Source organism: Vigna umbellata, chromosome 2 (genome assembly GCF_029865625.1).
Source record: "Vigna umbellata cultivar VRB3 chromosome 2, Vumbellata_1.0, whole genome shotgun sequence".
Lineage (NCBI taxonomy): Eukaryota > Viridiplantae > Streptophyta > Magnoliopsida > Fabales > Fabaceae > Vigna > Vigna umbellata.
The window spans coordinates 6,675,884-6,691,334 of NC_142166.1; the positions used below are offsets into that span (position 1 = coordinate 6,675,884).

General features: G+C 28.0%; 2 protein-coding genes across 2 annotated transcripts; both read right to left on the reverse strand.

Annotated features, from left to right (window-relative positions):
* Positions 1–1,656: 1,656 nt before the first annotated feature.
* On the reverse strand, positions 1,657–3,715 carry LOC124848914 (putative pectinesterase/pectinesterase inhibitor 12). Its single transcript, XM_047326739.2, has 2 exons — positions 2,698–3,715; positions 1,657–2,416 (listed from the first exon to the last, which is right to left on the reverse strand). The coding sequence occupies exons 1-2, from the start codon at positions 3,623–3,625 to the stop codon at positions 1,725–1,727; spliced, it is 1,620 nt and encodes a 539-aa protein (XP_047182695.1). The 5' UTR covers positions 3,626–3,715; the 3' UTR covers positions 1,657–1,724.
* A 9,507-nt stretch (positions 3,716–13,222) lies between these two features.
* LOC124848913 (pectinesterase/pectinesterase inhibitor PPE8B-like) lies at positions 13,223–15,198 on the reverse strand. Its single transcript, XM_047326738.2, has 3 exons — positions 14,826–15,198; positions 14,211–14,711; positions 13,223–14,094 (listed from the first exon to the last, which is right to left on the reverse strand). The coding sequence occupies exons 1-3, from the start codon at positions 15,115–15,117 to the stop codon at positions 13,397–13,399; spliced, it is 1,491 nt and encodes a 496-aa protein (XP_047182694.1). The 5' UTR covers positions 15,118–15,198; the 3' UTR covers positions 13,223–13,396.
* Between the last annotated feature and the right edge of the window lie 253 nt (positions 15,199–15,451).

Here is a 15,451-nt window from a genome sequence, read left to right on the forward strand (position 1 = left end):
TATTTGGTTTGTTTCTGGTTCATATAGTGATATTAAATTTTGGTCTAATTTTTCAAATTGCTTAATACAGTGTGAGTTATTCAATAAAAATATTTCTTTTTTAAATACCACAATGGGTTTTGGTTCCTCAAATAACCAAACCTTACAAGCCAAGATTCCTTTTTACAATCGAAACATATTTATTTATTTTTTTTATATAACTTTTTATTGTTTTGAATTTCGAGTTTAGAAACAATTGAAGTCTAATATCAAAATTTATGGGTCTAATATCAAAATTTATGCTTCGGACCGAAGAAAAAAAGAAAATTCTTTTTATCTCTTCTTAATATATTTTTTGTTTGAAAATTAAAATACAATATCAAGAATAATTGGTTTCAAAATGGTTTGCAGCAGACCCTTTAAAATGAAAACTTGATAATTTTATTATTATTCATAAAAGTAAAAAATAAATGAATTTGAACAATTATATCTTATATATGCAAATAGATATATAATTCAACTGTAACTTTGATGAAAATAAATAATACTTAATTTTTATTGTTTAACAAGTTAGTATGACACAAACTATTTACTATCATACCTGAATGATTTACATAAAAAAATTATATCTTCAAATATTATATGAAACATTGAAAGATGCACAAAAACTTAACATTAGTATATTTAAGGCTCGGAACATTAGAAGTGAAGACAAAACGAGACTCAAGAAGTACTAGATGCAAACCCTCAAGACTAAACATGTCTTAAAAAATGTTTGATAATGTCAAGACCAAGACAACCATATTATAATAAACGATATTCAAACATGATATTTTTAAACTTATGGAATATAATTTTATCCACAAAAAAAAAATAGTAAATTCTCATGATTTTTAAAGAAGACTCTAACATTTTCACAACCTATTAGTGAGTTTACATTCTCCATTTTAGTGAAATCAGTACAATAATTGTAATTGTAGGTATAATGTTTGTCGTCCCAAACAAAAAGATACTAAGTAATGATAAAGTGTCAGTATAAAGACACTAGAAACAATATAAACAAAGACATTGTGACATAAAATTTTTTTTTATATATATTTTTGACACAACTATATCACACCTTTAATATCAATATGAATTATTTAACTTGACAATCAAAATTTATATAGAATTATATGTGAGTCTAAACATTTCAAAATTACCGCAACATAATCATTATTACTTGAAATAATAAATTGTTTACAACAACAAAAATGTGTGCCGTGTCATTATATTGACCTTATAACATTATCTAAGTTGGATAGAATTTGTTTTTCTCAAAAAAAAAAAAAATATGTTACGGTCCTTTTCTTTCCAAAAGTTATTTTCATTTTTTCTAAATGTGTTTATTGATTTCCATTTCGTAAAATAAACCTCTATTATTTCCAAAATTGGTTAGTGCTTGATGAATAAATGATGTCAATCCCCCCAATAATCTCATTGTTTTGTCATTTCTTCTTTTTCACACTCAATAATAATGGTATCTGTTTAAAATAGTCTTTACCTAATTGAAGATATTTGAATATAATGAGTTTCACAACTTCATACTTCAATTTCTATCTGTTAAATTTTTGTTAACTGTTGGTCATACTAATTTTAAATAAGCGAACCCAGAAAATAACAGTTTCACACAGGCCATGAGGCAGAGGAAAGTAACAATCATAAAAAAACTTAACCATTAACAAAATAACACTATTAAAATTTGCTCAAAGCCCGTTATCATAAGGTATGAAAGTAGTATCAAGCCAATCATCTCCACTGATGAACTGCGAAACTGTGAAATTATATGCATCGTCATAATCCATCAAATGGTAGCCTAACCATTGAACACGACTATCTGTGGTGGAACCGAGTCCATAGTTGTCGTATTCTCCATAGTACAATGTGTCCGATCTTTTGTTATCATTATTCCATTCTATCCAACCCTTTGGGTCAATGAAGTCATCAATGAAGGACTCAAGGTAAACGGTGCGAGAATAGTTCTTCCATGGCCTCCCAAGGTAGCTCTTGAAACTGCTAGAGTTGGAATACAGATCAGGGGTAGCTATGACTGCGCAGTTCTGGATTGAGATGCCTGTGTCCTCATCAGGGCTTTCTCTGGATTGTGCGGTGATAACAGTGAATTGCCCAGGCATGGGCTTTCTGGATATGATGTTACAATCTTGTAGAATCACTGCTGCATTTCCAAATATGAAATCTACGGTCCCAGAAATGTCACACTCTCTGTAAAATTGTCTAAAGGAGTGAACATATAAAGTGTCTTGGTAGCCATTAATTTCACACCTGTAAAATGCAGTTAAGTCTGCATTTACCCTCAAGGCCACTGCTTGGTGCTTCTCTGGCCCTGCACTGTTCTCAATTGCAATATCACGAGCAAGAAAACCATCACCAGAAACCGCTGGAAAACACACACAACATTTTTATGTGATTCCCATTTTGGTCACATTAAATAGGGAAAAACTATGGTATAGTTTAATTAAAATGGTTTCTACCAATCTCAATTAAACACTCAACTTTTGTTTTATCTAATCTTGTGATACTTTCTCCTAAATTAACTTTCAAAAATTATGACTCATTAATATGTTTGTTGTGTCACTTCTCTACTTCGTGCCAAGCGGTAAACGGTGCATGAGAAGTCGCTAATTGCAGAAAAATCAGAAAGGGGTAGAAAGGGTTCACCTAGAGTTGCAGATCTGAAAGTGGTCCAGCCATCACCAACGCTTCTGTTACCAGTTATGACAGTGACATCACTTCCATCGCCTTGCATCACAATGTTGGTTTTATAGCTTGGGATTTCCACGTTTTCCTCATAAATCCCTTCTTTGACATAGATCACTGTCCTATCCATGCTGTTATTTGGAGCAAAGTTGATGGCTTCAGTGATGGTGCTAAAGTCCCCACTTCCATCTGCAGACACAACTAGCACTTCATTTGGGTTATACTCTTCCATATCTTTAAAAGTTCCTTGCTTTCGGCTCGATGACCACTTTGGAGCATTCATCAAAGGGTGGTCATTCTTCTGGTCACCGGGAGTCCCCGTCTCAGGCTTCGGTAGCATAGAAAGAGAGTTACTGACATGCTTGTAAGTGTTGATCACAGATTTCACCAGCGCTGGCTTCATGGTGCCACAAGCAGAATCCAGGCCTTCCAAGCATGTGTTCTTGTTGGTGAGAGCAGCACTGAGGTAGGCTCTTGCATCAACTATGCTCATGGAGTTGGAGGAACGGATCCCTGATACTGATCTTTTCAAAGAAGCCAATGTGGATTGGTGGAGTTCTCGGCAGTCCTGAACTGTTCCTCTTTGCTTCTCTATGATGTTTGAGTGTCCAACATTGTGGAAGATATTGGAGAGCTTTGTGGTTTCAGATATTGCTACTTCGAGGTTCTGAAGAAGGTAGCTGATAATGTTTGGACTTATGTTTATTGAGATGGATAGCTTCAATGAATTGAAACAAACTTCTGGATACGGGGTGGTTGTGCAGAAAGATCTTAAGGAAGAGAGATTGGATTGAAGTGTTGTGGAATCATTGTAGGATTTAACAGCAGAAGTGTGTGAGTAGAAGATTGCAAGGAGAAGAAAAAAGAGTTTATGAGGTGAATGAGCCATGAAAAATTAGGAGAAAGTGATGGAAAGATGAAGATGAGGAATAAAAAGTAAAGGAGAGATGAAAGTGTTTGATATATTTGATCACTTAAATAAGGAAAAAAGTGATGGGGACACTGATTAGAATCTAAATAGCACAAGTTTTGAACTAATGCATTATTGGAAGTATGCCTGCCACTATATTCATTGATAAGGGCACTGAAATACCTTTCTTGTTTTTATTTGGAAGACTTTTTTTTATTAGAATTTACTCAAATGAATATTATTTATGTTAACAATAAAAAAGTTACAAGCTTTACTTTTGGCTGAGTAGATTATGGCAAGTTGCTCTTGGAAGATAATGTAAAAGAAAATGTTTATTTCTTCTATGGAAGATGGTATTCAGTCTCAGACAAAAAGACCTTGACTGCATGTTGGAGTTAATTGCATAGGGTTTTTTTATGGCTCACCAACCAACCATGCTCTTAAAATTACGGTGTCTTTGTACGTATATTGTCAAATTTGAACAAAAAAATTTGAGGTACAGGAAAAAAATTTTGAAATTACGAATCTAGGCAAGTAGTAGTGAGAGTCGACGACTTTAAATGAAGTGATGTCTCCTTGTACGATTTTACTTTAACCCATGAGTCAGAGGTGATGTACTCATAAAACGATTTGAGGTCCTGATAATCGATTATATCATTTTGTAATCGGTTATAGAAGGCTGAACTCGTGTGTAATAAATAAAATATTTCTCGTAATTGATTACATACCTAAGGTAGATTACAGGGTTTTAGTGTTAAAACAAAGAATATTTTTTGTTTAGTGGGTTATGTTTGTTAATTATTAATAATTATTAGAGTTTACATTTAAATTGTTACATTTAAATTGACATTTCTATTATTACATTGTTACCATTTAAATTAACATTATTAATTAGAGTTTTCATTTAAAGTGTTAATTATATACAAATTAATATTTCTATTATTCCATTTAAATAAAAACTGTAATAATTTCTAATTATATATAAATTAACATTTATATTATTACATTTAAAATAGAAATTGTAAAAGTTACTAATTATATAAAATTAACATTTCTATTTTACATTTAAAATAAAATTGTAATAATTATTAATTATATACAAATTAAAATTTTTATTATTACGTTTAAATTAAAATTGGAATAATTAATAATTTAAATGGTAAATATTTAAATGGTAACCATCTTATTGGAAACTCTAATAATTAGTAATATTTAACAATATATAATTACACATTTTTTTAATTTTACTAAAATAATTACTTTTTAAAATTAAAATAATTATTTTACGAGTTTTATTTTTTAAGTCACAACCTTTTAAATTTAATCTTTTTAATATTTTTTTAAAGTAAAATAATTATTTATAATAAAACTATTACTTAAAAGATAAATAAAAATTATCTTAAAAAAATTATAAAAATTACTTATGAGTTTTTTTGTTATGTTAGCTATGTTCTTTAATTATTAGTAATTATTAGAGTTTTTATTTAAATAGTTGTAATTATTACAATTTCAATTTAAATGGAATAATAAAAATGTTAATTTATATGTAACTAATAATTATTACAATTTCAATTTAAATGTAATAATATAAATTTTAATTTGTATGTAATTAATAATTATTACAATTTCCATTTAAGTGTAATAATAAAAATGTTAATTTATATATAATTAGTAATTATTACAGTTTTTATGTAATAATAAAAATGTTAATTTGTATATAATTAACAATTTAAATTGTAACTCTAATTAATAATGTTAATTTAAATGGTAACAATTTAATAATAGAGTTGTTAGTTTAAATGGTAAGAATCTAAATGAAAACTCTAATAATTAACATTTCTATTTTACATTTAAATTAAAATTTAAATAATTATTAATTATTAATTATATACAAATTAAAATTTTTATTATTACCTTTAAATTAAAATTGGAATAATTAATAATTTAAATAGTAAATATTTAAATGGTAACAATCTTAAACTCTAATAATTACTAATATTTAAAAATATATAATTACACATTATTTTTAATTTTACTAAAATAATTACTTTTTAAAATTAAAATAATTATTTCACGAGTTTTATTTTTTAAGTAACGACTTTTTAAATTTAATCGTTTTAATATTTTTTTAAAGTAAAATAATTATTTATAATAAAACTATTACTTAAAAAGTAAATAAAAATTATCTTAAAAAAATTATAAAAATTACTTATATTTATTTTTATAACAAAGAGTTTTTTGTTATGTTAACTATTTTTTTAATTATTAGTCATTATTAGAGTTTTCATTTAAATAGTTATCACATAAATTAGTAATTATTACAATTTCAATTTAAATGGAATAATCAAAATGTTAATTTATATATAACTAGCAATTATTACAATTTCAATTTAAATGTAATAATATAAATGTTAATTTGTATGTAATTAATAATTATTACAATTTCTATTTAAGTGTAATAATAAAAATGTTAATTTATATATAATTAGTAATTATTACAGTTTTCATTTAAATGTAATAATAAAAATGTTAATTTGTATATAATTAACAATTTAAATGGTAACAATTTAAATGAAAACTCTAATTAATAATGTTAATTTAAATGGTAACAATTTAATAATAGAGTTGTTAATTTAAATGGTAAGAATCTAAATGGAAACTCTAATAATTAACAAACATAGCCCACAAAACCAAAAAATAATATTTGTTTTAACCCTAAAACCCTCCGATAATCTATTATCATAGGTCTGTAATCGATTACTAGAAAGATTTTACTTATTACACACGAGTTTAGCCTTCTGCTATCGATTACAAGGTCTGGTAATCAATTATCAAGGCCTAAAATCATTTTAGGAGTGCACGACTTCACTTCTAACTCATGTATCAGGGTGAAGTCGTACAGAAGGCACGACATCTACATTTGAAGTCGTTTGGACCCTACACGACTTGCTTAAATCCATAATTTTGAAAATTTTTGTTTACATCCGTAATTTTTTTTTAAAATTTGCCTATATACATACAAAAACCTAGAATTACAAAAATTATTTAGCTAAAAGGTTTAGATTTCTTTTTTTTCTTTTACCAGAGTAATTGACTTTTAAAATTACGAAAATAGTGAAACTTTTTAAAAAAAATTGATGCTGGATGAATTTATAAAAAAGATATCATGTTAATTTTGAAAGATTTTGTTAAATTTGACTGAAGTAGTGTCAATTTAATGTTTCTATGAAAATAAAAATCGTGACACGTCGACTTTAATTAAATATAGTAAAATCATTTTAAACTAACACCATTTTTGTAACATGATATAATTTATTCAATATCAATTTTTTTTAAAAAATTACACCACTTTTATTATTTTTAAAACAAATTATTCCACATAGGTAAAAAAAATCCATATATTTCTATGGTAAGGTTGAGTGAATGTGTTCTTGGTGTTTGCCTTTTCATTTATAGTTTCGAATTTAAATATCGATAGATATAAGTCTTTGATTTTTTTTCTATTGAAATATTATCAATATTGATGATGAAAAATAATGTTTTAAAATCATTGATTTTTTGTCATACGATAAAAGAAAGTCTAACAAGTTAATAGTTTTATTTTAGCTGTATGTTTATTTTTTATTTTTTGGTATATAAATTGAAAAAAAAATAGAACATTATTATCTCGTCACACTGATGATGGTATGACGAGGTATTATTGGATTGAATGCCTTGGAGATACCCAAAGAGACACATTATAACTAGATAACAATAACTAAAATCAGTAATAAATTGATAAATTTTGTGATAATATTAAAATATATTTAAGAATAAAATGGATGTGATTATATTGAAAATTTATTTGACATATACAATTTATTATACCAATTTTATCATATACAAACTTTGGTATATATGTTTATATCCATTTGGATGACTTGTATCAGAATAAAAGATGACATGGTAGTTTGAATACTTTAATTATAATCCTTGGTTAATGTTTTATTATTCGTTAATCTTTAATTAATGGTTTGTATACTTTCTCAGACAACTTGACTTTGTCTCGTGAAATCATAAGTCAGAATGCTCGACTGGGCAACCGTCATTCACGTTTGTCCACAGATGTGCCAAATCTCACGTGTGGAGATTCTTTTGCTATAAACAAATATTTACTTTTTCCTTCCTATTATTTATTTATTTATTTTATTTAATATTATTCTAACATTAACAATAAGGTAAAAAAATTATTTAATAAAATAAAAAATAATAGGAAAAAAATATAATTTAGCCTATTTATATTTATAACAAATAAAGAAAAAAGAAGATATGAATGTCTCTGGCCCTAAGCACATTACTGTGTTTTTCTGTTCGCACTTCACGTGAAAAAATAGTGAACCCCATCCAAAAAGAAAGTAGGAGTTTTATTGTCTTTTATATTTCTGAGACTCCGTTATTACTTCTCATTATCAGAATAAATGATAACCTGATTATTTAGATAAAAGATGCAATTTTTTTTATTACAATTCATGTAAAATAATAAATAATTTTTTATTATTTTTAAAAAAATATACTGGATAGTAAAATCATCATGTTTTCTAATAATTTTCGTTCATCACGACTAAGGAATCGTTATCATCATTAAATTGATATAAATAATGTTGACAATATCATGTTGTTCAAAAAATAATAATAAATAATAAAGATTTGTTTGATATTAATTTTATATGAAGTATAAAATTTTACACTTTTAACTGGTCAAAATAAAATGACACGAAAAAATAAATATAACATAACTCGGTGAATAGAAAATTTGAATTGTAAATATTCAATAAACTAAGAAAATTTTGAATGAACTTAATACTCAATTTTTTTTTATCAATTTATGTGGAAATTGAACCACTTATTTTATCCTATCATTTGTGTAGAAATTGAACCACTTTAATATGCAATATGACGGCTACTTTTTATGAAAAGTATTTAGTGTATTTTTTTTCTACATAATATTTTTCAAATTTATATGAAATACAAATTGGCGATAAAATATTTTTTTTTATGTTATGCCAACAAATTATTCGTTCGTTCTCTCTAATTGGATGTATATTTATATAATATCACTAGTTAGTGGAGCAGCTTTTTTGCATGAAGGAGAATTAGTAATCTAAAAAAGCCATTAATCTAAAAAGTCAAAGTGTACGCAATTCTTCATTTGTTAATATTTTTGTCATCAATAATTTTACTTTGGTTACAATTCTAAAAATAATACTCAAATAAAAGCCATAAATTATAATTCAACATAAATAATTTATGAAAATACTAGTATAAAATACTGAAACATCATTTTTAATTCAAAAACTCTAAGAGATTATTATTTTTTTTCATTCTAAAATTAAAATTTATATTTAGATTGTTAATATTAAAAGTATCTTTAACAGCAAAGTGGATGTTTCTAAGTTTGATTAAGAAGAAATAATGCGTTATATTAATGGGATCGTATGGTTATGGCGAAGATGTTTACTTATTGGGACAATATTCCAACGCCCATGCCTAGTCCTTCTCTAAAACGTGTTGCGTGTAATGTTGCCCGTGACACTGACACCCACTCTATTATAACTTTTACCATTATTTATGTCTCTCTCTACCTACGTCATTTGTCAAAAGCCATCTTTCTTTGAGAAGGTGCATACTTTTGCAGGCGATAATAGAATTTAAATATAATTTTATTTTATAAAATTAGTTTTGATGTTATATGTTATATAATAGACTCAATAAATAATAATCGTGTTAAAATCAGTTTCAAATGGTACATATATTATTTTAGAAATAGACTTTAAAAATTTAATTTAACTTTACACATTTATAGAATGAATTTACACTCACTTACCTATTATAAATTTGTCGTAAATAATTTATATAAAATCTTTTACATTCATTAAAAAATATTATTTTTATTATTTATTTTTTAGTTTCGATGTCTAAATAATATATTATAAATTTCTGTTATTTTTAATTTATATTAGATTTTCAACCATAATCTTTCAAGTAAAAAAGTGTTACAAAAGTTTTTTTTTTCTTTTGTAATTTATATTTTTGGCTTTAATGTCTAAAGATTATGACAAAGGTTTTAGTTATTTTGTTGTAGGTATATTACAAACAAAGTGGTAATATTATTATTGGAACTACAAAAATAGATAACATTACTGATGGAATTTTATCAATAGAAAAAAATTTATTAGTAAATATGAGTTACTGATAGATTTTATTAATAGATTTTTAAAATTTAATTATCGATAAATTTTACTAAAAAAAAATGTATGTTTTATTTACTAACGAAAAAATCTTTTGGTAATGTATGTTTCATTTATCGACGAAAAATTTCATCGGTAAGTCTGTCATTAATGTACATTTCATTTATCGACAAAAAATTGTGAGTAAATTTGTCAGTAATACATGTTTCATTTACCAACGAAAAATTTCATCAATAAATATATCGTTAATGTACATTTCATTTATCGACAAAAAATTGTTCGAAAATTCGTCAGTAATGCATGTTTCATTTACCGACGAAAAAATCTATCGGTAAAAAGAGCGATAAATTTCTCATCCAAATCTTGCGTCCAACATCTCTTTGTCTCCATTTCTTTTAAAAAACACAAAGGTCCCTCTTTTTCATCATTTTCTCACAATCACAACACAAAGAGTCTTCATTTTCATCTCAAAAAATAGATAATCAAATCTCCTTTCACGGCCACAACCTACAACACTTCAAACATAAACAAAGGTGCACATCGAAATTTTACCCGATGTCGGCAGCTTTCAGATTAACACTCAGTGGAGATTGCGAGTAGATAACACATCACACACTCGCCAGAGAGCTTTCATCGCACCACTAACACAAATGCTCGCACACAAATCCACGCACTTCACTACCATTTGAGCAACATCTCCACCATTAGAACATGTTCGCACATAGTAGAATCAACAGCTTCACTGTTCGTTCGCATGTCTAAAACAGATTCACGTTATCAAACTAAAAGTTTAAAAATCAAGCAATGAACTATGACAGGGTAGGCACGTTTGATTTGGTTGGCCTGAAAATGCATAAACAAAAAAGCTGAAACCCTAAAGCAAAGGAGAAGAAAGAGAGATAAGGAAAAAGAAACAGATCACAATATTTAATGACGAATTTATCGATAAATTTTTCTTTCAATAATTATCGATGAATTTTTTTTCGATAGTTATCTGTGAATTTTGCCATCAGTAATTACTAACACATTTATCAAGAAAAAACTTCGTCGATAATTACCGACAAATCAAAACAAATTATCAATAAAATTTATCCACAACGTTTTTCCTAACAATATTTTTTACCATCGATAAGTAAAATATATGTTACCCATCAATTTATTATTATATATATAATTTTGTTTTGCATGGTTTATATCGAGTTAGTAAGGATAATATGTTTGATAAAATGAAATATTTTGAAGCTTTGAAGGCTCTTTGAAATTCATATATTGGGTTACTCAAATGTCTGAGCGTACGTCAAGTAGATATTAGGCAGTAATTGGACTAATAGTTTTCTTTCACGTGGTATTTTACGAAGACAAAGAAACATGTCATCGGAATAGTGGGAGAAAGAACGGACTGCAACAAAATGACTCATTTATAACCTTCTCTACCATGATTATATGAGAATTGTAGTTAAAGAATTTATAGTGACTTATTTGTAATTAAATAAAAAAGTAATAAATCTTTTGAATAAAATTAAGTTTAATATTTTTGTAAAAAATTATTGAATTTAAATACATGATTAAAAAATTAAATTGTACTAATAATATGAATAAAAAATTTCTATGAAAAATAATTTTATCATGGCAAAAGAAAATAAAGAAGAAATAGAGCTACGTAACTTTATTATTATTATTATTTAATAAAGGAATATTTCAATTTAGTTGGAACTGATTAATTTGTATTGAAATTCAATCTATCATAATGTTGTATGCATTTTTCAAAATAAATTAAAAGAAGGTATAGTTTTATAGAGACAAAATTGGTTTTTTAAAACAAATACCTATGCTAGGTAGCTAGGTAGCATAGATGAAATAAATCATCAATCTTGTTCTTTTCTTTTCTCTTAACTACTTTAAAGTAAACATAAATAAAATCAACAATCCATCTACACAAATAATATCTACACAGTGAATAGTAAAATCTTTGAAAGTAAACACAGTCTAAAGATTAAATATTCTTTCACACACCTAAATATTTTACATTCATTTGACACTACTCTTACTTTTTACTCTTTTCTTTCTTGAAACAATATAAAAGTTTATACTTTTTTGACTATTTTATCCTTATAGTATGTGTCAAATGAATGTAAAAGTGTGTCATGATATCATTTCCACTCTAATGCTGAAATTGATAACAAAGAAAGAAGGAATATATAGCTCAAAGATTGTGTGGGACTTCAACGGATTGCATTAGTGCATTAGTTGGGTAATAGGACCAAAACTTACCTCATTTGTGTTACCAACAAGTGACAAAGCAAACATGGATGCAACTTCAATTGTTTATCAATTATAACTGACCAAGACCCTTCACCCACCAATGTCACTTTAAATTTGATTTTCACCATTGGAGCCTGCTTCCAAGAAGTCCTTGTCCATGGTAACTAAAAAGCAGCAAAACTCATCAATTCTCATAGCTTCAATGGTTCTTTAGATTGAAGCTTGTGATCATCCTTTGATCTTTACCTTTAGCTTTGTTTTCTTTCTCTTAAATTGCTTCACCTCTCAACAATACACCAAACTTATTTTTCACAAGTTAAAGTCCATAATGTATATATATGCCATACGTGTTGTTTTTTTATCAATTAGTTTCACTCTTTCTTACTCCTACCATTTGTCACTATTACCAATTAAAGTGACTATTAATTAATATCCTTCCGTTTTACCTGTGCCTCTTACTTTCTCTTTTAAGTTATATGTTAGCTTAATATTGAAAGATGATGACTAATCTGACAAAAAGTAAAGTATATGGAAGTACACCTCAATGAGATGAGACCAAAAAAAAGCACACATACAATTCTCAAGTTAAATGATAAACTCTTAGATTGTTTACGACTCTAAATAGAAAAAAAAAATGAGTTCATTTGCTATTTGATAAATTTAGTAAATTTGTATAAACTCTTATGTGAATAAGTGAGTTTAAAATTAAAAGGCAATGACACATATTCCTTGTTTTCTCAGTGGTAGATTGAGTATAATGATATGACACATATTTACAAAAATAAAATGATTATAGAAATATAATTTTTTTTTTTTTAAATAAAAATAAAAAGTAAATAAAAATAGTATCAAATAATTATAAATGTTTGTGTATCAAAATATTATTTCTTCTATAGATTTATTATATTGTTGATGAGAAGCATCTACAAGGAAATTATTTACAATTGTTTGAACCACTAATTAAAATGTTAAGACATAATTTGTAATGAAACTGTGGTTTTCTTCTTTAAATGTTATCTGATTTTTTTTTTTAATATTTTTACGTAAGGTGATGACTTAAATTATACCCTTCTAAAAAAAAGTACTCTTCATCAAGCCTTCCTGAATTTTCTTCTAAAGAAATCATTCATACACATATTCAAGAATGAAGTACCAATAGATAAAGTAACACAAAGCTATAAGCTCTACACTTATTTTAGGATAATCAATGTTGATTTCTTTAATGAACATCATGACCCAGAAAAAGTGTTGGAGTAGTGTTTCAGTTACCAAATCCAGGAGTGTATGTTACACCAGTTGAAGGTAACCAAAGATCCCCCAGAAGGAGATTGGCCACAGTGAAGTTATAAGCCTGGTTAGAATCATTTATGACATGGTACCCTGGCCATTTCACTCTGTTATCAACCCTAGCTCCTGGTCCATAATTCTTGTACTCTCCAAAGTACAAAGTGTCCAAATACAATGATCCTTCCCACTCTAGCCACCCTTCTGGGCTTAACACCTCACTTATGTAAGACTGCATGAAAACAGCTCTAGAATAATTCTTCCACGGTCTGCCAAGGTACGTTGAGGTGGTGTTAACTGAGGGCAGAAGGTCATGGTCTGCTGAAATGTTGCAGAATTGGATGGAGAAGCCAGATGATCCATGAGGCAACGTTTCTCCTTGAGCTGTGATTGTGTTCTTCTGATTATGTATCCCTTTCTTCACCAGTATTGTGCAGTTCTGGAACACTGCACTGGCATGTCCAAATATGAAATCCACAGTACCACTAATTTTGCATTCTCTGTAAAATTGGCGCAAGGAGTGGGCATAGAGGCTGTCTTGGTAGCCAAAAATCCCACATCGGAGAAACACAGAAAGGTCAGAGTCTGATCTCAGTGCAACAGACTGGTTTCTTTCGGGTCCTGCAGTGTTCCTGAAGGAAATGTCTGTTGCTATGAATCCTCTCCCATTCACAGCTTCACATTAAAAGAAGGTAAAAGAATAATAATCAAACCAGACAAACTAAATTAGTGTAAAATTCGAAACCAAACATATTTTTTAGTTCTTAGTATTACTACTGAAGTTTCCTTACCAAAGGTAGCAGTTCTGTATGTAGTTAAATTTTTAGTACGGCTGAGGTTACCGGAGATAACAGTATCATCCATGCCCTCTCCAATCATCATAATGTTCCATTTTTTCTTCTTAATCTCAACATTCTCGGTGTACAAGCCCTTCTTTATGTGTATCACAAAGCGTCTCATGCTATATTCAGGAGCTGCGTTCACAGCGTCCATCACCGTAGTAAATTTACCACTCCCATCGGCAGCAACAACGGCATCCACAGGCATCGTTTTGCTCTGCAGCAGCGGTTCAACCAATGCAGGAACTTCGTCCATTATGAAAGAATTCGAACCAACCTGGTTCACCAGCTTTTTGAGCAACAACGTCGCTTCCTTAATTCCATCGTATATCACATCCTTCACATTCCCCCCTGTATCTTCAAAACCATCCATGCACGTGTCTGTGTTCGCAAGTACACCACTTAGCCATGTCCTCAAATCAGAGCTCAGATTCCCAGTACTGTTATGCTTCCCTGCCATGCCACAAATATTATACCTTTTCTACTAATTAACATAAATGAGATTATATATGAAAGACTCATGGAGAATTTGTGTGGTTTTATAGAACCTTGAGATAAAGATGATACCTTGGGGACTTTCAACTGTGGAAATGGACCAGCTCAGTTCATCAACTGACAAGTCCAACAACTCAAGACATGCGACAACGGCATCAGAACGAGGAAACTCACTCTTGACATTGCTGAACTCAGATTTGAGAGTGGAGGTAACGTTTTGCAAAACATCACCTACTTTTCTCACGGAGCTTACGAATTCGGAAGGAGAAACTTTGAGCGTGTGGAGTATCGCCAAATCACAGGGAACAAAGAAGAAGATGAAGATGAATGTGGCAGCCAGTTGTTTTGTCCAGAAAACAGCCATTGAAATGAACTGCACAAGACGTTGGAGAAAACTTTTAGTAATTCATACAGCTAAATATTGTGTTTTGGACGCAGAATTTATAGACAATGAAACGCTGTAATATCTATAATCTCCAAAACTTATGAAAATATATATTTGTTACCTCACTATTTAAGTTAATAATTAGAATTTATATGTTAAAAATAATTTATAAGAGTGTTATTCAAATATAATATTTTCAATATATATTATTACCTAAATAAAAGTGGATTTAACTAATGTAAAAATGAAAGAAATTAATATATATCTAATTTATTTAAAATGTTTTATCTTTTTTTTATCATCATCAACTTCA

What these genes read in the sequence shown, in the direction of transcription:
- LOC124848913 (XM_047326738.2), bottom strand. Translation starts at nt 15,117, where the DNA reads ATGGCTGTTTTCTGGACAAAACAACTGGCTGCCACATTCATCTTCATC. An exon ending in CACAGTTGAAAGTCCCCAAG is followed by an intron (nt 14,712 to 14,825) that starts GTATCATCTTTA and finishes GTGGCATGGCAG; the next exon opens with GGAAGCATAACAGTACTGGG. An exon ending in ATACAGAACTGCTACCTTTG is followed by an intron (nt 14,095 to 14,210) that starts GTAAGGAAACTT and finishes TTTAATGTGAAG; the next exon opens with CTGTGAATGGGAGAGGATTC.
- LOC124848914 (XM_047326739.2), bottom strand. Translation starts at nt 3,625, where the DNA reads ATGGCTCATTCACCTCATAAACTCTTTTTTCTTCTCCTTGCAATCTTC. An exon ending in TTTCAGATCTGCAACTCTAG is followed by an intron (nt 2,417 to 2,697) that starts GTGAACCCTTTC and finishes TGTGTTTTCCAG; the next exon opens with CGGTTTCTGGTGATGGTTTT.